Consider the following 26,232-nt stretch of genomic DNA (forward strand, 5'->3'; position numbering starts at 1 on the left):
CCTTCTAAAAATGAGCAATTCTGTACACAGCTCTGAAGGGTCACGGACAAAAAAAATCTTTCAAGACTTCCTGTGAAACGGTTGAAGGATGATGTTATAGAGCCACTGGCTGTGAGCTCAGCTGCCGCTGCTCTTCCCGGCTGTGATTGGTGACGCTCTGGCTGTGGCCGTGGTTCCACGGCTGTATTTGTCCATGATTCTATCAAATCTGGCTACGGCAGCTGTGCTGTGACTTCTCTTTCTTACTCTGACTAACATTAGCCAAGAAAGTATGGTTAGGCCACTTGAGTTTTTTGCTATGGATTTTAAAGACCACGAAAGTTGTTGCAAGGTCATTTGAAAGAGAAAAAAAAGTTCACCGTTTATTTTCAGGATATTGTAGTGGTCTCCAACATCTGGGTTTGTCCAGTTCATAGTGTTGACTGTGCCTTCTTCCTGTACTCGGCTCCTGCTTAAAGAGTGGATACTCAAAGAGCTGCAAATAAAGCTTGAAAGAAAGAGAGACGTCAGTCTTCCGAATGATATCTTTACTTTCCTCATTAACAGCTCTCTGTTCTTTGTCGGTATCAGGTGTCGTGCCATAGAGTCTGTCACTGCACCCAAACTCCCTCTTCTTGTTCCTTGGAGCTCTTTTATTCCTCAGCTTTCTTATCTCTGCTGTTGGTTTACCCTGTTTTGGGGATGTGTACTAACTGATGCAATTACATCCTCTTAGAAGTCATGATCCTTGTTAAATCTCTTATTCCAAGTGTTCTCTGTGAACTGCTTATGGTGATCAGTGGCAGTTAAATGAGGTTTGTGTGTGTGTGTGTGTGTGTCTGTGTGTATGGGAGTCTCTGTGAGGAGTGCAGCTGCAGCTCCAAAATCAAGTCCTTTCTTGATCACTGTGGGCTGGATAGGGAAGGAGGGGGTCCTCCACTTCCTGTGTGCAGTGAAGTCAAACAAGTGGTTCACAAATGGAGATGACACGGGTTCCCAGGTTGCTATGAAATCAAGGTAATGAGAGAGGGGGTTGAGAGTAGAAAGACAGATAAAAGCACTAGAATGCACTTCAGCAAGTATTGTTTAAGTCTGCAGAACTATGAAAAGGCATGCAACATTTCAGCACGTCTTAAATGCAGCTAATTGAGGCCAACTGTGCATTTTTATCCTATATGCATCCATCTTAGCTTGAATGACTCATCAGCACAGCATGGTACAGTGACTCCGTACTATTAGCTGTGCTTTTATCCTGAGCCCTTTAATTTTCCTATCAGACTGCATGGCTCAAGCATAGATTACTCTCTAGTGTGCATAGTAAAGGGTCACATGTTCTTGAAAAAGGCATAGCTAACTTATATTTGGTCTATAAAGTATAATTAACATTTTTTTTAAACTATATACATTATGTTTCATGGAGAAAATATAACATTAGAAAATGTACCAGTCATCATTTGTTGTCATAACTGCATGTTAAGTTTATTCCATTTTTCACAACACGGTTTAAAAATTAAATTGTGGCAAGTAGCAATCCAGTGTTGGATCAGTATGTCTGCTTAGAAATAAAATAAATAAACCATGTTGACATGAATCTTTAAACGGTAATGCTATTTTTAAATTCAAGTGTTGGCATAGACTAAATGGATTTGTTTTGGTCTCATCCAATTTTGGAGATCAGTGTATCTGTTTTTAAGAGCTATTCATATTATTTCTTAATAAAGCTTTACACTAACTATAAAACTAATGTAAGTATGACATATGCTGTTGATTAAAAATCCTTTTTTTTGTGGATGAATGTGTCCACAGATGTTCATGAGTGAGTTTGTGCATGTCGGCACAACAGCTGGGTAGAGAGATGAGAGTGAAAGGGTGGGAGGATGGGGGTGGGCCTCAATACATTTGTTGAAGGGGCACACAAGATCTAAAAACACGCAGCACTTGTAAAGGCGAGGTAATGGCGTCCACATTTAAGCCCTCTTATCATCGGCTCCATGGTCTTGGGTTCTTCTGTCTTTCTTCTTCTACAATAAAGGAGTTCATACTGAGCAACAAAATACTATTTAGTTGTCCAAAATATTCCACATTGTTCTGTTATTTCCCTTTTTATGATGCAGAATTTGTTTGCTTGAAATAAATATCCAAGAAAAGGCCCATAACTTACATTTTGTGGATTTATTTTAATTTTAAATGAGCAGACTTATTATTTATCCCGGACCTCTTTTGGGGTGACCAGAGGGGTGCTCCTCCAGCACTTATTTTTTTTATAAACAAGCTCTATAAGTCTATTTAGTTTTTATACCTTCTGGCAAAAGTACAAAAATAAATCCTATCGTGAATCAGTTTATTTCCATTGTGAATTAGTAAATGGATGGCGGGCCATCCGGCACCAGATCCTGCAGCAGTAAGTTGCGTATTATGGTCTACTCTAGGGCACAAGGCTTGACTAAAAGTAAAAACCAAGGTGGTGTAATAAAAACAAAAGAGCTTCCTTTCTCTGTCAAGGAACAAAACATTTTGTATTCTTTTGGATGTTTGCACTCAAAGACGCTTCCTGCTCTCCTTCAGTCTTTCCTTGACTTTAAAGGAGTTGAAATGAACTCTTTATTGCTTTTTTTTGGAATCACAGATAGTTCTTTAAACCAACAGACGGCAATGACTTCAGATGGACTGCATGGGATCTTTGACAAACCATTTCTTTGAGTCATGGTGTGAATTCCTCAAGGACATTTCAGAAGAATGTGAAAAGATGTATGAGTTCTTTGAAACATTAAACAGTCCCTCTTCTTGCTTTAATTTTGCAAAACCTCCCAACCACACACTCTACCATGTGCACCCCCCCCTCCAAAAAAATCCCCCACTTTACTTTCCAGTTGCAGTAACAGGTGGCTCTTGGGGGTTTGGGTGAACACTACTCAACAGCTGCACAAAGGATCCCCATTGGGGTCTTTTGACGGGGTGTCCCCTCTCAAGCGTGCCGATCAGCCCCTGGCCCAGCCCCCACCTTGGCAGATGCTCTGAGAGATCCACAGGTGGTGGCCGAGAAGACTTAACACTGTTATATAACACATATCCGTGTATATTTCTACGTTTTGAACTGGGTAATCTCTGATTTTACACAAATCTAAATATATGACTGTTTATCTTGGGTGGAGTCATTTGTTTCCCACAAACATCCATCCTGCATAACAAAACCTTGCTGACAGGACAATCTAGAGTTCTCTTTACAGTGTTTACAAATCATTAACAGGACATATAGTTGAGTTTCACTGACAGTGAGAAGGCTGCCCAGACTTTAATCGCATGCTGCCACACACCCTGAAAAGGCATGTGCGTGTATAGGGCACCCTTAGTCATTTTAAAATGACTACTTATTATATTTAATTATTACTTCATTAAAGTGACCCCAACGGTTTTATGGGGATGTTTTCTGGTTTTCTGTATTCATGTGAAGGAAAAGGAGAGGTCTGATTATAATATGCCCATACTTTTAGAAACAACACTTGAAGCCTGCTTTAGGAGACTATAAAGGCTGACCAATTGCTTCAACAATGTGTTTGGGAGGTTGCAATGTACAGTGTGTGAATCATCAAGAGTAAGCCAGATGCTTGATTTGTTATTATTACAAATATAAGTGAAATCATGGTAGGCCTGTGCTGGTGGATTTTGTGGAACGTTACAGCAATCTTATGTTATTTGAATTTAATAGTTTTTCATATTGCTGATCTTTACTTATACTGCCTTTTACCAGACGTTAAAAAACACTTTAAGCAGCATAGGAAATGACAAAAACATTGCACACAATAATTTCAAAGGAAAGATTTATATTGAGTGTGAACTGTGAACTGACTGACTGCAAGAGCATTGCACTGTTGCGGGTGGAGGAAACAAACAGAACGGAGAGGGGAACTATTTAACTCAAATTTTTAACAAAATGTATTGATTAAAATAGTAAAATAGCCGCATTAAAATCTTGCAGGTTGTGTATTTGTCTCCCATAATGTTACGCCTAGCTAGTATATAATGATAAATACCATAGGGAGCAACCACACACCCCTCTTGGTAAATGGTACGGTCCTTTAAGGCCGGCGAGTCACCGTATGCACGAGCAGAGCATCAGCTGTGGTGTGTAGGAGAAGTGAGAAACTTCCCTCACTCCTCCGCGCCAGCTTTCTTCTCTTTTTCTTCTTCTTCTTTTGAATTAAAAAAAAAAACAGGATTCTTCCCAACACCTTTTTTTCCTCGGGTGCAACCGGCGGGTACTGGCTGTGTTACTCTTTGAGCGGGGTTACTGTGTCCTCTCGCTGGTCTCCCCGGGACGCTCGCGCGAGGGTTTCTTGCACCGGCTCGTCCAGGACATCGGGGTCCACCAAGTTTTCCCCCCACCACGCTCCGCCTGAGGAATGAGAGGACCGCCGGAGAGGGAGAGCTCAAACTCGCCTGTTTGAATGAACAAAAGAACAGAAAGCGAGGGTATTACCGCCGAAATGGAGGAAAACACTCTGCCAGGATCAAAACGTAAGTCTTCATTCATCGCAGGTCAGTCTACCTTGAAGGTGGACTCTGTCTTAGTTGAAAAAAAAAAATGAAAAAGGACCCAAGTGCTTTGTCATTGTATCCAAATAATGTGAAACGTTGTCTCGCCGGTGCTGACTTTGAAGTTGTTGCGGTGCGGCTCGTTTTAGAGGTTGATAAACACAGCTGCAGCTGAGGTAACGTAGAGAGCAGTGGCTCAGGAATTAATTTATCTGGTGAATTATGAATAGTCCATAAGGGACGTGCGGGTGCGCACAGTCCCCAAATCATAACGCTAACCGCCACAAGCTTAACACCTGTACGTCACACCCGATTTTAATCTCGATCTAATAAATGAAAGATGATGAGAATGTGAATGATGACCAGTCTGCAGACCTTTTTGGTGAGCATATCTACACACACCGGCATGCTCATTATTACCTGACTGCTTGTGGCTGTCTTTAAAAAAGAGATGTTGCCATTTCTTTCGCACAGAGCTCAGAGGGTCATAACAGGACAATTTGCTCGATGAGGTAATCCGACTTGTAGCACCCCATCCCCCTCCGTATGTTATGTTTAGCTCACTTCTATCATGAAGCAGTCACAGGCGGCCTGGCATCTCTTCCCATCTCCTCTCTGCTTACTGCTCTACCACAGCATGACTTCCAGGTGCACTTTACTGCTGCTGGTGCAGTGTTGCAACAACAAACTCCTGAACCTAGGGACCTTCTAAATGAGAAGCTCAGCTCACGGCCCAAAGTGCAGGATAAAGACTCCTCCTCACACTCTAGGGCCAGATCCGGCTTAGTTACTGTGTTATATGTGCGATTACAAATATGTGATGGTGCAGTTTAAGGCCATTGTTATGTCCGCTCAAGTCTGTAGGGACGAATGTGTCCGTTTAAGAGGAGATGAAAACCACCACGGACACTAATCGTTTGGTCAAAGTTTGAATCTCGATGCCAAAGCATTGTGGGTTGGCTGCGTCTGGAAATGGAAGTGGACTCGCACAATCTGACCTCCGTCTGACAACAGAAAACTCCCTTCCTGCTGACGGGGGCGGCTTCGAGGAGGGAGGTCGGCTTGTTTTGCCTCTGCATCAAGCGGCGGGAGGAGGGATGTGCTCCACCCGTTTCGTGGGAATCTTGACCGTCCGACCGGAGAGTCTTTAAGCGACCATTGTTCTGAATAACATCACGTATGGCCATAAAGATGGGAAAAGCTGTCATCATACATGCTGTGACTCATGGCAGAAGCACTGACAGCGGGGCTCGTTGTTTTATTTACAGTTTGGCATGCTTGACCGTCACGCTTCACAGGGTTCCTGAGAATGAACATAATTTTTTTAAATTCCATCGGTGGTCAAATAGTCGTCAGAGCTCCAGCCTGGTGCAGAACTTAAAGCTTGAAAAAGGATGTTGGATGTTTACCTTTCTTTCGAAGTACACTGTTACATGTTTTCTTGCCATATTGGCTTCCAAGACTGCATTTCCCATGTAAAACATCTGTGACATGTACAACCTCACCTGGAATCAGCAGGTCAATTAGAAAAGTCTTCATCTGTCCTGCTTGATAACTATCACTTGGGCTGTTGGCCCAACATTGTGAAAATCTGCTGTTTGGATTCATGGAGAATATCTCCTCATCCCCCCTTTTCTTAAAAACAGTTGTCTTCTCTCTCTGCTCTCCCTTCCCGTTGACAGTCTGCTCCGTTAGCTCGTCCTCACTCATTTCCATACCGGAACAGTGAAGCTGTGACCAGCAGAGATGAATAGAAATGTTTATTTCCCCTTCTTAGGGTTTGCCTTTTTCAAGCCTATTCACACCCGAGTGGAATTTCCATTGTTCCTATATGTGATATTCTTACTGTAGGAGCAAGAAGAGACTGTGGCGGCACTTTAAATTGTTAATGAGCCATTGTGCAAACTTTGTTTGAAGCAGCAACAACAAGACAAGCTGCTTCACTACTGAGGATAAAGAGCCTCCACCGGCCTTGGCTGCAATGAACAGGATCAGTCGGCTACACATCTTCTGCCGCAGGAGTTGTTATGTAATCTGCGGGGGGAGAGCTGAGCTCATTTTTGGAGAGAGCTGCGCTCGTGTCTTTATAAATTAGCAGTGGGTAGGATCCCATGGGCCCTTCTAGATTCACTGTCTTATAATGGAGGCAACGTTGTTCTTGCCCAGGATTAATTTGCCCAGGATTGTGTTTGTGTGTTGTGTGTGTGTGTGTGTGTGTGTGTTGTAATGAGATGTTTTCATGTTCTCCAGGAGATAAATTAGACTGGCAGGTTAGCAATGTGTGAAAGCACTCGTGTGTGAAATGTCATCACAAGTATGATTGCATGTTTGTGAATACGAGTCATTTACTAATGTATTTTCAGACGTGCAATCATGTTGCAAGCTACGATAACTCTGTGTACGTATAGTTCTGACGTGTACAGTTCGAGCAACATGCTTGGGTTATGCCAGTGTTGTCTCGAAATGACCCGTTCTTTGGGTTGTTTGAATCTACATGTAAATTATGGAGTGAAATTAAATATGAATTCTTTCTGTCTCTGAGGGATACTGTAAAGATGGCCTTCATCTTACTGGTAGGTGCACACAAAAGGGGCCTTCCTATGTGTGGGCTCCATCCTGTATAATCCATTTAATTCAGTGTATGCAGCTGCAATCACAGATTACTTTGTCAATCAAAAGAATTTTGTTCCAGGCATGCATGGATAAAAGGATTAAAGTAACTGAATCATTATATTTCACCACACTTTTTCACAAGATAGAACTTTTCTTTTGGTGGGTAGATTAATTGATTATTCCTCCAAAGCTGCTTTGGGCAGCTTGTTGATGTCGTAGGAGACTGAAGGGGGGCTTCCCAGTTCTTACATGTTCAGATATGCTCATTTTGTAGAAGGGACTCGGGCTTGTCCGCATGACGTTTGGGGAGAGAACGGAAAATAACCAATTGAAGTCATGCCAGCACTGTGGCATTGAGGTCTGCTTATTTGAACTGCAGTGCAGTGTTTAGACGGTGACACATTTGAAGTTGTTTTGGCTCCTTTGCACTCCAGTTTATTAGATAGAAAAAGAAACACTGACTGCGGTTGAAAAGCTGAGTTGCAGCTTTTGAGGGCGTTCACATCATATCAGTGGTGGATCATACTGTCAGCATGACGGTAACATGACTGCAATGTGGTCACTGGTCAGTGGTCACCCAGTATGGCTTTAAATAAATCTCAAGGTGTCACTTAAACTGCAGAGTCACTCGGGGTTGGAATCTTTTGGTGTCTCACAATTTAATTAAATGAAGATTCCCGGGGGCCATGATTCTTTTAAAAAGGAGTGGGATGATAATTTTATGATCTAGTTTTTTTGTTGTTGAAATAAAGTGATATCAACTCTCTGCTTTGAGCTGCTAATGGTTGATCCATATATTTGCACGCTTTTACATGTTTGTGTCTGTGTATAAGAATCACGACGTAAAGCATTACAAAAATTAAGAAATCCAAGTGAGAGAAGACTTGAGCTATAAAGACCAGGAGAAGGTGAGACATGATGTAATGGGAAATAAACTCATTGAACTGCTCCAGCTCCCCACATAGAGGAGACACTCTGTGGCACCCAGACGGTGTAAATCACACCGCCCGGACACGGACCTCTCATGAGGTAATAGAGGAAGTTGTTCTCAACCTAGCACTCTGAAAAAAGCAAATGATGTATAAAGCCTTCCCATTAACCAGCACTCAAAGTGGGAAAAGACTCAGCCTTTGCAGTATTTTATCCGGAAATGGCGACTGAAAGCGAACAATCTGTGCACGAAGTTGTTCCAAAAAACGACAGACGCAACCGTGACAAATGATGAACATGAGATCCTTTTTTAATTCTGGAACCTCCTGTTTTAAATATATTGGGAAACAGAAATTAAGTCGGGATTAGAGTTGAATTTGCCAACACCATAAAACTCTCGCCGTGTAAATACTGAGCTGGATTGCCCTTTTCTCGCTTCTGCTACTCAAATGCTGATAAACAACGATGAATTGCTGCATGCTTGTGTTTTTGGAAAGCCCTGTGCATTATGCCTGGAGATGATGTCTGTCGTCATCCACTCCTTTTAGCCTCATTACGTGTGTTATTAGTCACACCTGGCTTCTAGTGACTGCGTTTGAAGAACGACCTCATGATGTCTGCGCCTCTACTCTCTTGGTCTTTTTCTTTATAATGCTACCATTTGCTGTATAATACAGTTGATCGTTCAGGGAGCACCTGTGATGACTTTGAGCTCAACGGCTTAAAGCTGGTAGCAGAGAGCCGAGTCATTTTGTGTGTTTCGAGTGGACAGGATAATTGTTCTGCGCAAAATGTAGTATCTCCCAACTTTAGTAAAACTGCATGAAGGGGAAATAATAGTTGGATACTTTTGTAATGCTTATAAGAGATATATGGCGTTAGTGGGCTTTCGAAGTGCTATTTGGTGTACTTTGTTACCTTTGAGAAAGAGTTTCCTGTATTTATGCCACGCTAAGCTAACTGGCTTCTCGCATAACTATCAGCAGGCCGGCGCGTAGCCCCATTTCCCAAATGACAAACTATTCCTTTTGTAATTAAAACTAGAACGGGCACTCAGTAGAGCGCACACCTTCGCATATCACAAGATTGGGCATTGAATTATGAACATTTTGGCATTAGGTTCATGCCAATTGGATAGAAATTGACCGCGCTATGGTAAAAAGAAGATTTTGACCTTTTCATGACCTTGACCTTTGACCCGATCGATCCCAAAATCGAATCAAATGGTCCCCGGATAATAACCAATCATCCCACCAAATTTCATGCGATTCGGTTTAATACTCATTGAGTTATGTGAGTAACACTCATACAAATAAATAAATAAATAAATACACGGCGATCAAAACATAACCTTCCGCGTTTTCAATGCGAAGGTAATAACCAGTGCGCTTCAAAGGCACAGAGCAATGCATTCAATGCACCGAAGCATAATGAACCAGTAGGGCTGTAATGCATATGTTGTTCAAGTTCTAGGACCATGGAGAGGCAGGCTTATGTTGCACAGAGGCAATTGAAAGTGCTTTCCACGTCTGTGTGTATGTGTGCATTAAAACCATGAAGAAAAAGAAAAAAATACAGTTTAAGACAACGAGACAAAGATTAACAGGCTAGAGTCTCGGCCTTTGGTCCGAGATGCTGCAAAGCTGCAGCAGCCGGGTAGTAAGAAAGTGACTGAACGGCAAAGAATCCAACCCCTTCACATTAAAAGCGTGGGAAAAGCCCATGCAACATACACATGCTATTTGGAAGGCATCTGCTCTTCCCAAACCACCTAATATCTTTTTAGTTTTGACTTTGACACACCGATAGTAGGCCGATGATGCAATGCGGCCTCACTTCCTTGTCTGTGCTGCCCTTCCCCCTAGGACACGAGAGGAAGGACATAGGAAGGGAAGTTTTGATTTGGACTGCGTCGCTTGTTCCTTCCACCTCCGCCAAGTCTGAAAATATCTCAGACGGGCTGCTGTGTGCTCTCTGGCCGTCTGAAAGTTCCAGTCATCAGACCTGTTCGCTAATATTAGACCGGTCCCTAAAGGGCATGCATCTTACACTGTTATCGCCTTCACATTCCTTGGCAGGACACCATTTGTATTTCGGAGCCATTGTTTGATCCATTTTCCGGACTGTTGTAGTTATTTTTTTACTTTTTTTAAATCACTGCAGTTTTCATGCTTTTGTGGATGACTTGGACTGCGTCGCTAAAAAGAGTGGGAGTGAACATTTGCCATTGTCATAGTTACCTGTGATTACGAAACTCCTGATTGGAGCCGGTTGCCTGCCAAACGTTCTGTTTTATTGTGTGCGTGGAGACACAAATCCAGTTAATGATAACCGTTGGGTGTAATTGTACGTTGAACCGGCACAAGATTACTGCCCGGGCCCGATTTTTGCTTCAAGTAATGTTTACGAAACCAAATCGGAACAAAATGACGGACTGCAGACAAGGACACACGCAGACACAACTCTTTAAAAACAAAAACAAAATCTCACCAGATGCATATCCTGTGGACACTGATTCATCCACATGACGCACAGAATGGGAACTTAGCCTGCCACACAGATGGAAAAGAGCGGGATTACAGATATCTGAGATCTTTGCAGTGGCATTGATGGCCAGTCGGACAAAGCTTTGCCGGTGCTTTCCCAGGCTTACCACGGACCATTGCACTGTATGTATTAACCCAATATGGACATGTTGGTGTAAGCTGCCCATTGGTTGTTGGTTACATTTCTTGACGCATCAGTGAAGCATTGTTCTTCTAATCAGTTGCAATTTGGCATATTTTGGTTTACACCCTGTTCAGACTAAAAATCGGTCCCTGACGGTGACGGGGGACCAGGAGACCCCGCCGTTGAGATCAGTGGGAATTAGACCATGCTGTCACTTCCCAACCCCCCCAAAAGGGACGTGGAGACGGTTGTTAGGAGCGACTGTCTGGTATGCTGATGTACTGCTCCCAGTTATGAATAGCGGCGTGTGCGGCCCAGATCCCCCCGCCCCCTCCTTCTCCTCCTCATCCTCTGATGGCATTGAAAAAAAGACTAAAGTTTGACGGTTGTTGACACTCAGATTTTTTTAAAGCAATAATGCCAACACTTTACAGCTTCTCAATTGTTAGGATTTAGTGTTTGTGTAATTTAGTTAAAAAAAAGAGAGTTTTGACTGGTCGAATAAAACAAGACATTTGAAGTTGTTAAACTCTCGCAAATTATAATAGACTGTCTTTAATATTTTCTTGCATTTTATAGGCTAAATTATTGTTGGTTAATCAAGTAAATAAGTAGACAGATGGATCAATAATGAAAATAGTCATTAGTGGCAGAGCGGGCTTCCTCAGTTGTATCATTATCACAATCAACATAAAATCATTTAGAATAGTGATTAATTATTTAAGTTTTTACCAAACATTCTTTGGTTCCAGATTTTTACACTTTCCCTCTTTATCACATCATTGTTAATTGAATATCTTTGGGTTTTGGACTGCACATCAGATCAATTGATATTTAAAATAATAATTAATTGCATGAAGCTCAGTTTGTATGCAGAATTTTAACGATGTGCTCAGTTCCTCTTTTAAAATGGTAGTCCTCTGTCGTGCGCACATGCATGACAACGTTGGTCTCTAAACACACACACGCAAGGCCTGGTTTTGGCATGGAGTCGGTGCTGGTTGTTTACACTGCGCTTCCTGTGTGTCTGGGCCCCCTTGCCCTCTTCCATCACCCTATTCGGTGCAGGGGGGACACAACAGGGGGGGAAGGGGCGACGGGTTAGGGGGGCAAGCGGTGAGGTAGTTAATTAGTCCCCATGGCCCATCCCCAAGGAGATGCAGAGCCATTCTCTGTGTGTTTCCTGAGTTCCTCTTCTTTGGAGGGGGAGGGGGCGGGGTGGGGGGATTGCCGCCCTTTTCCCTTTCCAGTCTTTTGGTTTCACACTGGGGTCTCAATGCTGTTTCCTCCCCTCTTGTTTGACTCATTTCCTTCTCTCCAGAGACTGTGCTGCATCGCCGCCCTGTTTACCGAGTATTTATTTGTAAGATTAGATTTTGAAACAATTCATTGTGTCCCAAACCTGTGGCTACTCCTGTTGGTGGTCTGAAAGTAGGTTCCCCTCCTCGCCTCTTTTCTTTCTGTTTGGCAGGAGTCGGGAGAGGATGGTGCGTAAGCGTGAAGCGCTCAGCTTCATTAATACTCCATCTCTTGCCCTATATTTCACACTGCACAGGGATCAGTGTTTCATTGGGAATGAGCAGCAGTTGTTACTGTTTTTTCATCATGAACGGTCACTGTTATTCAATCCTTTCAAAGCTCACACTGGGAATGTCTTCCTGTTGGCGTTTCAAACCGTTTCACATTGGTATTGCTTTTCACAGGTCCTCTCAACAGAAAGTATCCTCCCTAAGCTGGCAATGAGCAAACACGGTCATAAGAATGTGCTGACATAGTTTGCTGATTCTGTCATACAGTGAGTCATGTGTTTTGCCGTTTTGTGCCAGACGCATGTTTTTCTTCCCCTGATGCAACCGTTACGTTGATGGACAGGTAGAAAGATAGCAGCATGGTTTATTGTCTGAACCCTGTGCTTCATACCCGACTAGCTGTGTGGAGATAAAAGTGCTTCCGTTATAATGTCTGCACATGATGTTCCAAGAAGCTACCCATCGGTGCCTCTATTTTTTTTTAAATTATTATTTGTTATTTAGTTTCTTGAAGATGAACATTCATTTTCTATTTTATTAAGATTGTTGAAGTGTAAAGTCTCTGCTTGTGCCCTGCAGCTGTGGAGGTGACTAAGTGTATTTCAACAGGGCCAGCAGTGTGGATATTTATAACCTGCTCAAACAAAATAATATGCTGTGAAATGGGATTTCTGCTCAATCACATTTTGTGTGGCAGTATTACTCGTAGTTACAGTTCTCCCAGCTCTTTACTCACAATGTCATTCACCTAACTGTACTAAATCCTTTTGTGGTTGTCGTTTTGGGAGTGAATGTACATTGACGGAGTCGGATCCACAACGATTTTCAAAATTTGAAATTGCACATATATTTATATTTCCACGTCTCTAACTGTGGACATGGACTGGGCCTGTGCTAATTACCTGCTGATTCTCAACCTGCCATTCTGCTCCCACACTGAGGGAGCAGAATGGCAGGTTGAGAATGCACGCATGCGTGTGTGCATACACCCATTTCAGGAAAGGGGTTCCTTTTATTATTTATACTTTAAAATATATCTTATTGCATTGTTTCACTTTAGTGCATGTAAATGGTCTTGACTGAGATGCTGAGTCTTTGCTTGACACTTGCAGCTCTTGAGGCCCCACGGGAAAACATTCTGGGGCCAACTGGGCCGGGGATGCAAGGTGACGGTGTGACGTTCGATCGATGTTCATGCTTAAGATTCCTGAACCTCCTGTGACCCACTTCGTCGGGCGTCACAGCTGTCGAATAGCCGGGTGATGATTAGGAGGATGGAACAAAGCAGCCATGAGCGGACATCACTGATTTAAAATGCTCTAAAGAGTGATTTACTTTCTACCACCAGATTAACAAGAGATTATGCTGTTGATGAAGTATGACCTTTTGATGAACACAGATTATTTTTCTACTCAATAATTTGTTTATTTGGGATATATAGGCATGGTATCATTTGATTTGACAGTGGAATACCACAACAACCCAATGACTATCATCAGATTAGGTTGTGTGAGGTTATGACTAGTGTGAAGAGCACAAACGCAAATGCAGAAATCTTGAATGTGAAAGAAACACGTTGGACCCCATTGCCTTTGAGTATAAACTGATTAAAACCCAGTCATTGAGGACTAAAGAAGGACTGGTGGTTTGAAGCTTTTGAAGCATTTCCTAAATGTTTATGCTGTGTATTCTTCTCCCTCACCTTCCAACAATAAGCCCGACCAAAGTGTTTTTCCATATTCAGCCTCGATGGAGACTCGTGCGTCTCAGGAAGTTGGATGGTGTGCATTGATTTATTAATATGAATAATGTAAGTGATGTCACAAGAGGGCAGTCTAATGGTTTTTGTCTGTAGTCGTCCCCTGGGTACAGTGTGGAAGGCTGGAGTGTAAATATGCAAAGGTGGTACTAACTCAGATGCTAAAAAAGGGGTCCACCTCTCTGTTGTGATTGTGTAATTGTTGTTTAAATGTGGTCATAGGGTTGTTTGGGAGTTTTTCCTGATCCGGTGTGAGGTCCTGGGACAGGGATGTTCATGTGTACAGATTGTAAAGCCCTCTGAGGCAAATTCGTAATTTTTGAGAATGGGCTATACAGAATAAACTGAATTGAATTGAAAATAAAATAGGCAGATATCGCTGTTTCTGCTATGACTTCACACCACATCTGCACACTCTGGAGAAGTTTATTAGCGTGGCTCAAGTCGTGTTGTTTTGTCTATGACAAAAGCCAAAACATGGAGCTCATGGTTTGCTGAATAGATTTTGTCATTGTATTCAGTACATCTGTGCAAATATTATCTAAGCCGTCTCCTAAAAGCCCCGCACGAGTATGTCCCAATGTTGTTTGCGGTCAGGGGTCACTGTGTAGACAGCGGTCAGTCCGGGACTGACTGTAGACTCTGATTCAGAGCCATTACACTTTTGACTACTTTGTTCTTCTCATGTGAAATGTGGCCTGTGGAGGCTGCTTGTACACAAAGTTATGTTCTCACATTCAGCATTACAAATTAAAATGCATAGTGTGCATCTTTTTGAGGCTTTACAATTGTTTTCAACACATTTCCTAGAACACATTTACTTAAGATGTTTTCTTATATATAATTGAACTTGAAATGTCTTATACCCCCGTTAAGGTACCTGGGTAGTATGAAATGCAGTTGAAACGACTTCTGAAATGATTAGTCCATTGATTATTTTCACAAATCACATTAAGCACCAACTCTTTCTGGAAGAAACAATTACACAAACAAATACGAGTTCCAGCATCTTAACAGTGGTGATTTGCTGCTTTAAAAAAAAAAACTATCTATATTAAATTAAAATAAAGATGAAAAGCAATTTAAAGATGTCGTATTGAGCTCTCTAAACCTGCCATGGGCATTGGGGCTTTGCAGTTAGGCAGTCGGAGTCATTTTGCTGAATCAATCGGCCCTTGTTTTACTCCCTTGCTCCGCAGCAACAATCCTCTCCCTCAGCTCCCATCCCAGAGAGCTTCAGGTTTCATTGGTATTCATTGTCGGTGTCACCGACATACCAGAGTCTGTTTCGTTCTCGTTCTCTTCTTCATTGACGTATATCTACATTACAGTGATTGTCGGACCGGTCGCCCACAGCGCTGTCAGCCAGCCAATTGTCCGTGGCTCCAGTTCTCAGATGTCTGGGGCAACTTTCACAGGATGTGAGGCAACACGATACCTGTCCGTCAAAAACTCCAACGCTGGTAGCCCAGTTTTCGTGACGCAAGGATGTGTAAGAAAATGGTGCGCTGAAAGATAAGCAAGCTGTGTCGTCAGCTTTAAAGAGTCCCGATTCAACGCCCACGTTTTGTGTGTAGCATCGCTTGTTTGCAGAAAGGCTGCGGTGTCACGACGGGATTAGAGTGGACCCAAATGCACGACTCAGGAGACAGATAATGCTGATAAAGATCCTTTACTGAAAGTGTTGTCAGGAACGGAACAGACCGAATAAACAAACACACTGTGGAACGCTCAAGGGCTTGGTCTGAGAAACACAAGACAATCTGGGAGAGGACAAGTGCAAGTGAGGGAACCTAAGTGGACAAGGACTAATTAGGGAATGGGTAACAGGTGAGATAGGCATGAAGACCAGGTGAAGGGAATGAAGGACTAACGAGGGAGTGATCAGAGGCAGGTGAAGGGAGTTGGATTAACGAGATGGGATGCAGGATCTGGAATGACATGATAGTTAGAGACAGGATGAAAATAACTAATACAAAAAGGAAGGTGTGGAGCTAAACTGTTACATGCGGGGATTTGGTTGATTGCAGGAACTTAATCGCATCACGTTTTCTGTTTGGATCTACCCGTAACCAAGTAACATGGAGGAGCCGACAGTTTACTGGATTTAGTTGGAAATGAAGATGTTTCCAAGCCCTGGGCTGGGCGATGTGTTTTTAATATGACGCAGTAATAAACATGTAACGTGTTAAATGAACCCCTGAATACATCACTGATTCCTGCGACGGTCTTTTTGTTCCAAATGCGCACCTCCTTTTACTTTCAGTCTGTCTCGCGCCCATTCCCCCTCCTTCCCCTCCCTGTCACTGTCATTGCAGTGTTTTGGCGGCTGTCCCGTTGCCATGAAGCAACCACAACAATGGCCCCTCTCTGCCGGAGCGCATTGCTGCCCGAGGAATGCTTGTTTAATAGTGGCGCGCTTCGACGGGGGGGGAACGCAATGTCTTGTCTACATTACATTACATTACATGTCATTTAGCAGACGCTTTTATCCAAAGCGACTTACAATAAGTGCATTTCAACCTAGAGTACAAACTAAGAACAACAAGAATACAGGAAGTAACATTTCCTCAACATAGTCGAACTACAAAAGTACCATAAGTAAGTGCTATCTAAGTGCCACTGAAGTGCTAATCTGTGTTTTAATCCAGATATAGTCGGAAAAGGTGTGTTTTCAGTCTCCGACGGAAGATGTAGAGACTTTCTGCTGTCCTGATGTCAGTGGGGAGCTCGTTCCACCACTGAGGAGCCAGGACAGCAAACAGTCTGGATTTCGAGTGATTAGCTCGAGGTGCAGGAGGCACAAGTCGATTAGCTGTTGCCGAGCGGAGCGAACGTGCCGGGGTGTACGGTGTGACCATATCCCAGTTGAACTCTTTCAGAGACTCTTACTGCCGTTCTCTGTGGTCATCGGGCGTTGTGAAGCTCGGGGTCATCAGCAACTGCCTCCATCTGCTTTCTGACGCAGCCTTCTCGTGTGCAGAGATGAACTCGGACATCCTCTGCCGCGGGGCCTGATATCTCACCGAATGCTACCAAGCATCGGCGTTTCAGTCGTGAGACATTGGCCACGGCTGTTCATGCAGCCGTGTGCCTCCATAGGTTTAATCATATTCAAAGTTGTATTCATCAGGGAGTCGTGTGTTACAGAGACGTTTATAGCTTAAGATGCACACTGTACAGTTGCATACTCTATATACAACGCCATAATCAATTATCTTTTAAGTTGCACGACAATGGTCTCGCCACTCTTTTGGTGCTCTTCAAACCGAACGGTTGAAAAGCACAGCCTTTGTAAATCTTGAGCCTCCCTCCCCCGACGGTCTGTTTCGCTTTGAGCCAAAGTCTGAGTAACGTGCAGCATGTTGCCCCAGCGTTTACCGCCAGACACTATGGAGAAGAAACTGTGCTCCAACATGGTGCCGCAGGGAGCGGAGGGGTACAGTGCTGAGTGGACAAAGCCAAGAGTCCCTCCCATCAGGGTCTTTGTCTGGCTGTCAAAGCCTGGGCAAACTAATGTTTGAGTAGGAGATTCAAGTTCAGCAGCGTGCCAAATGTGAGTCACGGCGCTGCGAGTGAAGCTGCTCTCCCAACAAGCCGGCCCAGCTATTCTAAAAACGTCTTCTCTTCAGAGCCACGTAGCCCGTGAGGAAGTTTCCATCCTGGACACTGAACTGCTACTTAGGCCCCGTAGTGAAAGGAATGAAGACCAACTGGTTGAGTTCCATCTGTGTGCTCGTCTCACCTTTTTACTCCACTCGCTCGTTTCCATTCTGTGTCTTTCTTTTCCACCAGCTTCCCACTCGGCTCTGATCACAAACCCGACGAGGCCTGACCCGGAGGGGGAGAGCAGCCCCCCAACGACGGATAACACCGAGAGAATGGCGTCTCCAGCGAGGAAAGACACCGATTGGAGATTGACGACCCCCACAAAGTCTGACGTCATTTCCCGATCACCTGGGTCGCCTGCATCGCCGATCCCCAAGTTGAAAAGTGGTAAAGGTAAACGGAAACGCCACCTGTAACTATTTTATTTACTTGGAACCAACAGAGTTCTGTTGCTTTGCGGTTAACGCTGGATTTGGCCAGACACAAAGCAGTGCTCTCCTCGTGGTGCAATTGCATCTTGCAATCGACTGGAGTCGGGTCGGCTCTCCAGAGGCCGAGCAACGCTTCAGTGTCTGAGTACGAGTGACCGCATGCTTTCAGACGGGAAGCAGTTGCGGGAACAAGCCAGAACCAAAGTGGTTCTGTGAGATCGCCACAGCTTTTGGGCTCAAAGACTTTAGGCAGAATTAGTTAAATACAGGCACATGGGAAACTGACACGCACTGTTCTCTCAGGAAAAGTAGGCAACCCGAATAGGAATCCCATTTTGGTGAGCGATGCCAAGGCGGCAATTAGTTTGACCCGAGAAAATTAGTTCTTGCACCCATTGGCTAGCGGCACATGCAAACTCCAAGCAAAATATTTGAGGGTTTTTTGGAGTGTAATCCTCTTTCGCTCACCCCTTTATTCTTTATCCATTAATCCATTCACTGTGGTCATGGTCTTTATTCCCTTTGCGTGAGGTGATGGGGATTAAACCCCCCAAAAGCCCCAAACTTATCCCATTACTTCCAGTTTGGATGCCTTGTTATGACCGAAGCCCATGTTGTTATCTCAGGACTTTATGATATTCTATGTTTATTTGACGAAGTCTGCTCTATTTTCGAGAAACATGCAGCGGATCCCAAAATGACACAAGCTTCCCTTTTGACATTCCAAGTTCCTTTTCTGCCAGTTTTGTAAAGCTCATTACTTGTGGGATGTTTAACTCGACCCAGAGGGGTATTATTATGAAGATGAAAAGCACTCTGAAGCCACTAATTTAGTAAATCTAAATGGTGAGGCTTGCAGTTCAGATGGGAGCTGCTGCTGCTGCTGGTTGGGTTTCTGTCGCATCTCATTCTCCAACCTTTTCGCGAAAAAAGGAGTGACTCCATGAGAGCCTCCTCACGAAGGTCGTCTCAAGTAAACGCGTTCTTCGTCGTTCGTCATGCCATTGAATTTGCACTGTGAGGCTTGCACGTCACACTACACATTATCCCCTGCTCTTATTATACTTGAATTCAGAATAACAGAGCACACATTTGGAGCGTGAACAGCGCACCTTGCAGTGTTTGTTGGTCCAGTCCGTTGTTGGTCCACTTTGTGCACGTGGCGTTATGATTAACGCGGTGGTGATGAGTTGGAAACGGGGCCACGGCACGCCGACCAGCACCGTGCACATGGGCCATAGTCCTATAAATATCAAAGTGGGTCAGAGTTTGTTCTTTGGGGAGACTGCATGGCAGATTGCTGTCACGTTTGTGATTCACGCCTCCTCCTATTAGACATTGCTGGAGGATGAGTTCCTTCTGTGTTTGATGATGAACATCTGGTGAGTGAAGATTGGGGGGATGATGCTGCATGAAGACTAAAGAAAGCTCCAGACTGCCAGCGCTTGACACGCTGCAGGAATGCGGAAATCATATTTGTGTTGTCCCGAGGGCAATATGACAATATAAAGCACCCTATTATTTATGAACATTATTTTTTTCTCCATTAACTAGTTATTTATAAATGCCCATCACGTCTTGTTTTTTTGTCAACTCACCAAATTAATTCAGTTTACAGCAATTATTCACATTTTATAACGATTAATGGATTCTCAAAATGTTGTACACATTGACTCATTGATGAATTTCATGATTGTTTTAGCTCTGGTCGCAAAACATTTTTGATTGAGATATTCTTAATTTCCCCAGGGAGTAGAACCAGCTATCATGAAAGGATGCAGACATGGCACAGTAGCCCCCCCCCCCCCCCATTTGGCAGGAATGATATGTGTGAACATGTCACAGAAACAGGAGATGCGTGTTCGCGCCCCCCTGCAGTCGGAACATATCGTCGTCAAACATCCACATGGCATTGAAGATTTACTGAGACTGCCTGCTCCAGTTTCTATTTGGGGATACAAATAGAAACTTCCATGAAGAATTCTTCCTTCAAACATTTTTTATTTGTTTTTTAGCGGCCCTGTTGTCGTTGACAGTTTCCTGTCTTTGTCTTGTGGCATACTTTCCGAGTTGTGACTTTTCGGAGTAAAGTTTCCATCGTGCCGATTTTTTTTTACAGCAGTTATGAAAACATGTACTCATATATTTATGTTTATTGGAGGGACGGTGTTTTAGTGTCTCAGGTCTGGTTTGGGTTGAGGGAGGTTGGAAAGGTAACTGTATAATGGCACAAAACACATACATCTACAGATAATAGCACATTTAAGGAACTTTGAACATAACTTAAATGCTTTTTAACAAAAATACTCTTTTAGATATACAGCATATTAAGAAGACACACTTTGCTCTTTTGGTCTCATAGTGAATAGGTAGCATGTGTGGAATTGGACTGAATTATAAATTATCTGGCCTCAAGGAATGATTCCAGTTAAAGTGAGCCTGACTAACCAGTTTGTAATCTGTATGTATAATAAGGCCAAACATTCTCAAATATTGAATTTCTCTGTTTCAGAATAAATCATATTGTGTTTGTTTTTACCTGCAAGGAAACGTCAAACAATGTCGAGACTAATTCCCTTTTTATAAATGCTTTGTGATATGATGTGGGTGAATGGATTGGACTTATATGACACCTCTTATTTTCACATTCTCGCCCTTTTGTTTCACCTTTTCTCCCCATCCTCATCCCAGACGCCGTAAAAGCCGAGGAGAGGCAGAAGCTAGCCAAGGAGCGGAGAGAGGAAAAGGCCAAATATCTTGGTAAGTTGAAGAGAAGGGTTTGGGGGGAGAAGTCTGCGACATAGGAGGAGAGCTCCCCCTAGTGTTGGGGGGGGGGGGAAGAGGTTTTTGTTTCACCCTTGCAGCTGTGCTGCTACTCGGTTGGCTCCAGGCTGCAGACGGCATGCACATGCAGCACGGAGAGGACAAAAGGGTATTTTGGGCTTGTGTGATATCTGACAAGAAAAGTGAATGAAATAAGCAAAAAGCCAAGCCACCATTTTACCAAAGACGAGCAAGCTTTCCTTCTCTACGTGCATGCTGAAATAAGCTGCGTGTCAACAATTCTTATTGTATGTTTTGTTTCACACGTTCGCGCTTAAGCTCACTCTCCACCGAGATGTGTGTGAATGCAATCTAAATTGAATAGAGTTATTCCTCACATTAACACAACATGGAACATATCGGCACCATATGTGTTCATCAATTCAATTATCTCTTTACAGTCTGATGATTATGTTTTATGACTTTAATGTGATTTTAAATTGGTTTGCAATAGCACAGAAACCTGCATTGTATCCCAACTTGAATTCATGTCGTGTGATCAACGGGGGCAACATTTCCTGACTTGGGAAAGATAACAATTGACACGGCTGTACTTTTTTTACGTTATGTTGAAATTGCATCTCTTTGCCTAAGTCCTTATTTTCTATTGAACACCCCACCCCGGCTGTCACTTTTTTTTCACCTGGCTCCGCGCTGGTTATGCACTGCTTTGCATGACTGACAGTTGCCTCTGTCTTCTCTCTCACTCCCCTCCCTGCAGATGAGCTCAGCTTGTTACAAGGTAAGCCACTCACCTATGTGTATGTGGTGGTGGTGGTGGTGGTGACCCATTTGGATTGTTGTCATATTTGGATGTCTCAATTTGATGAAGTTCAGTAGTTTTAACTGGAGCTGGGCAATGAACTGAAAACATACCAATATACAGACTTTATGAGTCATTGGAGCAGCGTGCTCATGTTGGTATGATTTTTTTTTTAAACCCTAAAAACCCATATTGAAGGGGCAAACATGTAAGTTGTAAGAACTTTTTAAAACAATCTTTATTGACAGTTTTATCATTGAGGTAAATATTGTGAAGAAAAGAGTCTCACTATTGAGTTTTGGTCACATTGCCCAGCTCTAGAGTGTTTTTTTCTCTCCATTTAATCCCTTATCGTGGTGTTCCTTGTTTTAAAATCATGGTTGTTTAATTGTTTTCCTGGTCATAGAAATTTCAACTAACTGTAACCTTTTCACTCTCTGAACTTCATCCGTCACACAAATCATGTCGGCATAGACTGATCAATTAACCCGAAACAGATGTTATTGTAAAGCAATCGGACTAAATCTCAGTTCACATGTAAGAGTGTGGAGCGTGTGCTTTGTTTTAACTTTATTCATCCACATGGTCCCTCTGCAGACACTACAGAACTTAATATTTTGTGTTTAAAGATAAGATGTTTGAACCACGTGTCGCAGACCTACTACGATTACCTTTTTACTGAAGAAATTTGAGGTTTTAGAGACACTTGCATCCAGATTTATCTTAACGCGCTTCGTAGTGTTTCTCAGTCTAATTGGCGGATCACAAGGGCACGCCAGATGGTACCAATCTGGTCTAATAATCTCAATCAGACCCGCGTGTAAGATTAGATCCCAAAGCTTGTGTTTACATTGCCAATTTGAAAGAGATCCCGGCTCATCAACCGTCCCCAGTAATATTATTAGGTTCTTATTAAATGGGCCACGATTAGGAAATCCTCGCTCGTATCTTATTGGTTCCTTGTGATCTTTCAGTGCAGCTTTGAAGGACTTGTATCAGGCAATTGGCTGCGATGGCACAGCCATGACTCTCCCGCCTTGTCTGCCTTTGGTGGATTAGCATAAATACTTTATGTAGGGTTAGTGCAGCACTCTGATTATTTACCTGTCAGCACTTTATCACTGTGAGGACTAGAGAGTTGAGGAAAGCAATGTCAGTTTTAGATCTCTGAATTTGACATCTGTATATCTCTTAACGCATTGCTACAGATGAGTAAATGACTGCTGATGAAAGGGCACTGAAAAGCAATTGGCCTGAGCCAATTTCCAGCAACGTTTCCTTCCTGCAACTATAGCCTGGAAAACCATTACCAAACCCTTCTGTTGAATGAGACCCATTAAAATATTCAGGCGGGTGTTGCACACTGTCGCAGCCGTCAAAGTCAAAGGAAGGGAATGTCGGGGATGTCCACAACGGTCATCTTTCTCAGCGAGCCTTTGACATGGAAGCAGCTTCCCCCGACCCTCTGACCTCATCACAGCACACAGAGTGAATTGTGAAGCAGTCTGCACCGCTCTTTACCTGTAGTGCCATGCATAAAGATCTGTGTGGCACTGGCAGGTTAAGATGCGGCTGCTCTGGAAGCGATGAGATGCGCACTGCAGCAGATATTTTCTCTGCTGCAACGAGCTGGCAAACAGTGCCTCGCAATGCATGGTGACCCCTCTCGCCTCCAGCATCTCCGCAATGAGCCGTCACCATAATCTTCAATCCACAACCAGTTGCTTTTGTTGCTTAAGAGGACTGCGCCTCGCCTCCTCCTGATTCTTCATGGGGGTTTTACTCCGTGGTTTAAAGGAATGTGGTGAGTCGTGTACACAGAGAGAGGCGGCAGCAAAAGGCTTCTCGATGCCCTCATTAGTTGGCTCAGCGACAACAAGACGATTTCCATTTCAACGTGTGTGGTTTATTGAAGGTGGCGTGGTTGATGCGATTTAGTGTGACATAAATGTGTCACTTCAGAAGTGCTGTAACTATGCTGTATTCTGCGAAAAAAGTTAAGTAACTGAGTTTATTTTACCCGAAAGAGGTGGAGGGAAATATATATATATTTTTGGATTTCTTCAAAGACATCATTTGATGAGAAGTAAACATTAGAGAGGCCAAATATAATGTTCATGAAAGCACCTAACTGATCAAAAGATGCTTTTCAACACGCATCTCTTTCAAGTCGAAAACAAAACTGAGAGAAAGAGGGGGAGATAGAGAGGGGGAGGACTCATTTGACCACCGCGCTTTTGATAAAGTCTTACTCTCTTGACCATGCTTTGTGCCCCCCATCATAGCTGCTAAAAACCAGTGGCTGGAGAAGGAGGAGAAGGCCCGGCAGCTGAGGGAACAGCAGTTGGAGGAGCGCCGCAGGAAGCTCGAGCAACAGCGGATCAAGGCGGAGAAACGGCGGGCCACCCTGGAGGAGAGACAGAAACAGAAACTGGAGAAGAATAAAGTGCGTTTTGACAAGAACAACTGACTGTTGGAGTAATCTATTCAATATGTGAGGGAGTTGTATTGGTGATGACAGTTACACAGATCCAGAGGTGACATGTGTACGCCTTCCATCTAAATTCACAGCTGATCAGGGGGAGATTTAAGATTGTGTTCAAGGACACCTATCACAATTTGATGGAATCCAGGATTTTTCAGCACTGCCAAGCAGTTTTTTGTCTTGCTTTTGATGCACTCGACATTCAAATAATAACTGATATCGTTCCCTGTGTCCTTTCCAGGAACGCTATGAGAAAGCCATCACCAGGTCAACCAAGAAAACGTGGGCAGAAATCCGCCAGCAAAGGTGGTCCTGGGCTGGTGCACTCAGCCAGAACTCCAGCCAGAAAGAAGGTGAGTACGCTGCTCCAACCTGGACACACATCCTCATCAAATATTAACCGAAAAACGTCCCTATAATCACGAAAAATGTACCGACTCGTATAGCAGATATTGATGGAAATTATCCTGCTGGAATTCGTGCAACGTACAACTTTTTTTGTTGCAATTTATCATCCCTGGCTATTGGGTTTCAGTGCCATTAACCACCGACAGTCCATTAGAGGGACATGATGTGCCGTCAGTGTGCCGTTATGCAGCTCACTTTTTCACTGTAAACAAAAGCAGACCGTAAATCATTGGTTCTCTTCCAGTGATTGACCCTCTACAGCTGTCCCATGTCCTTACAGGGGTCTGTTTTTGTCTTTGAAGGGAGATAAGGCCTCTCCGTCAGCTGTGCTGTCACAGATTAGTAAATAATTCATTATTGATTTAAATTCAATCAGTAAACATGTGGGAAAAAAGTTGGAAAATAGCAAAAGACTGGCCATCTCAGTTTCCCAAAGCTTAAGACGATGTCTTCAAACTGCTTGTTTTGTCCTACCAACAGACCAAAACCCCCAAATCTTTAAGTCACAATCCTATAAAACAGAAATATGCACATTTGAGAAGCGGGCACCAGCAAATATTTTGCATTTTTGCTTGATATATTTCTTGAATATTGAATCAGTTATCAAAATAATTGATTAATTTTCTGATCTTTTGTTACATTTTTATTTATTTTTACAACTGAACCATTTAGGTCAGATTAGATCAGAAAACTTTATTAATCCCCAGTGGTGAAACTCATTTGCCACCAAACATTCATACAGACAACAATAGACTCATGCAGACAACAATAGAGACAGCCCACAGTGCCGACAGACAAGAGACCCCTTACAAAGAACAAACACCAGAATCTGAAGCAATGCAGCCTGAAGTGATGATCACCTCATTCGGTTGAATTATACCAAAATAGATCTTCTCTTTTTTAATCCAAACTACAAAATAGATGCCTTTGTTAAGTGTGCAGTGTTTTATGCTCGCTCCTGGGGCTGCCATATGGAGTCAGTCATTCTGCCCAGACGGATATCAACAGCACAGGAAGTTTGCTTTTGTTCTATTTGTATCTGCTGTGCGTCACTCCTCCATCTTAGCGCCCCATTGCCTCTGATGTGTTGGCTACTCCAGGTCTCTCACATTACTTCAGGGTCGTTAGCCCCTGATCATGACCAGACTGTATGGAGTGAAGATGTATTCAGCTGCTTTATTGCATCAGTTGCAGTAAGCGGGGTTGGCTGCGTAATAATGTGATAATGTACACACTCTTTTCATGATGATATTTGCTTTTGTGCCATCCTCTCGACTTGAAGCTCTAAAAAGTTCTATCTGATGTCATGCAATCGATCCTGCCCCATATGGGGAATGATTGACTCTAATCAATCTCTCCTTTACTCTCCCCTTCCTGCCTGATACAATTATGAAGGTAAACAAGCCAAACAGGCGGCAGTGGAGTGGCTGCGAGTTCGGGATGTTGTTTAGGAAACTCTCCAGAGGATCCTGGCTTCCTTCTAAAGAGCAAACTGCCTCTTTGTAAACGGACCAGGCCTTCTTTAGTACTGAACCTCCTTTACTGGAATGCTCTCCGAATCATGTATGATGTCATTTTGGGAAAAGAGCAGAGTGTTCATTTGATTGCAGTGTATTAAAGATATATATATATATATATATTCTTGGGATAGATGCAAGTATTCCCCATGGATGGTCTCATGGATTCATATGTCATGGTTT

The 26,232-nt window shown here is 43.2% G+C and overlaps 1 protein-coding gene across 5 annotated transcripts in view; it reads left to right on the forward strand.

Moving 5' to 3' along the window:
• map7d1a (MAP7 domain containing 1a) overlaps positions 1–26,232 on the forward strand; it is a 45,070-nt gene that overhangs the window by 3,426 nt on the left and 15,412 nt on the right. For 2 of the 5 annotated variants that reach the window (XM_056443543.1, XM_056443544.1), the window contains exons 1-5: positions 4,404–4,494; positions 17,809–18,015; positions 20,745–20,813; positions 23,925–24,085; positions 24,366–24,477. In XM_056443543.1, the coding sequence (XP_056299518.1) occupies positions 4,425–4,494; positions 17,809–18,015; positions 20,745–20,813; positions 23,925–24,085; positions 24,366–24,477 (619 nt within the window). In that variant the 5' untranslated portion in view covers positions 4,404–4,424. Of the gene's footprint in view, positions 1–4,403; positions 4,495–10,652; positions 10,725–17,808; positions 18,016–20,744; positions 20,814–21,597; positions 21,619–23,924; positions 24,086–24,365; positions 24,478–26,232 lie in introns of those variants that run through there. The other 3 variants (XM_056443542.1, XM_056443546.1, XM_056443545.1) reach the window with 3 other exon arrangements.

Source organism: Pseudoliparis swirei, chromosome 22, assembly GCF_029220125.1.
Source record: "Pseudoliparis swirei isolate HS2019 ecotype Mariana Trench chromosome 22, NWPU_hadal_v1, whole genome shotgun sequence".
Classification (NCBI taxonomy): domain Eukaryota; kingdom Metazoa; phylum Chordata; class Actinopteri; order Perciformes; family Liparidae; genus Pseudoliparis; species Pseudoliparis swirei.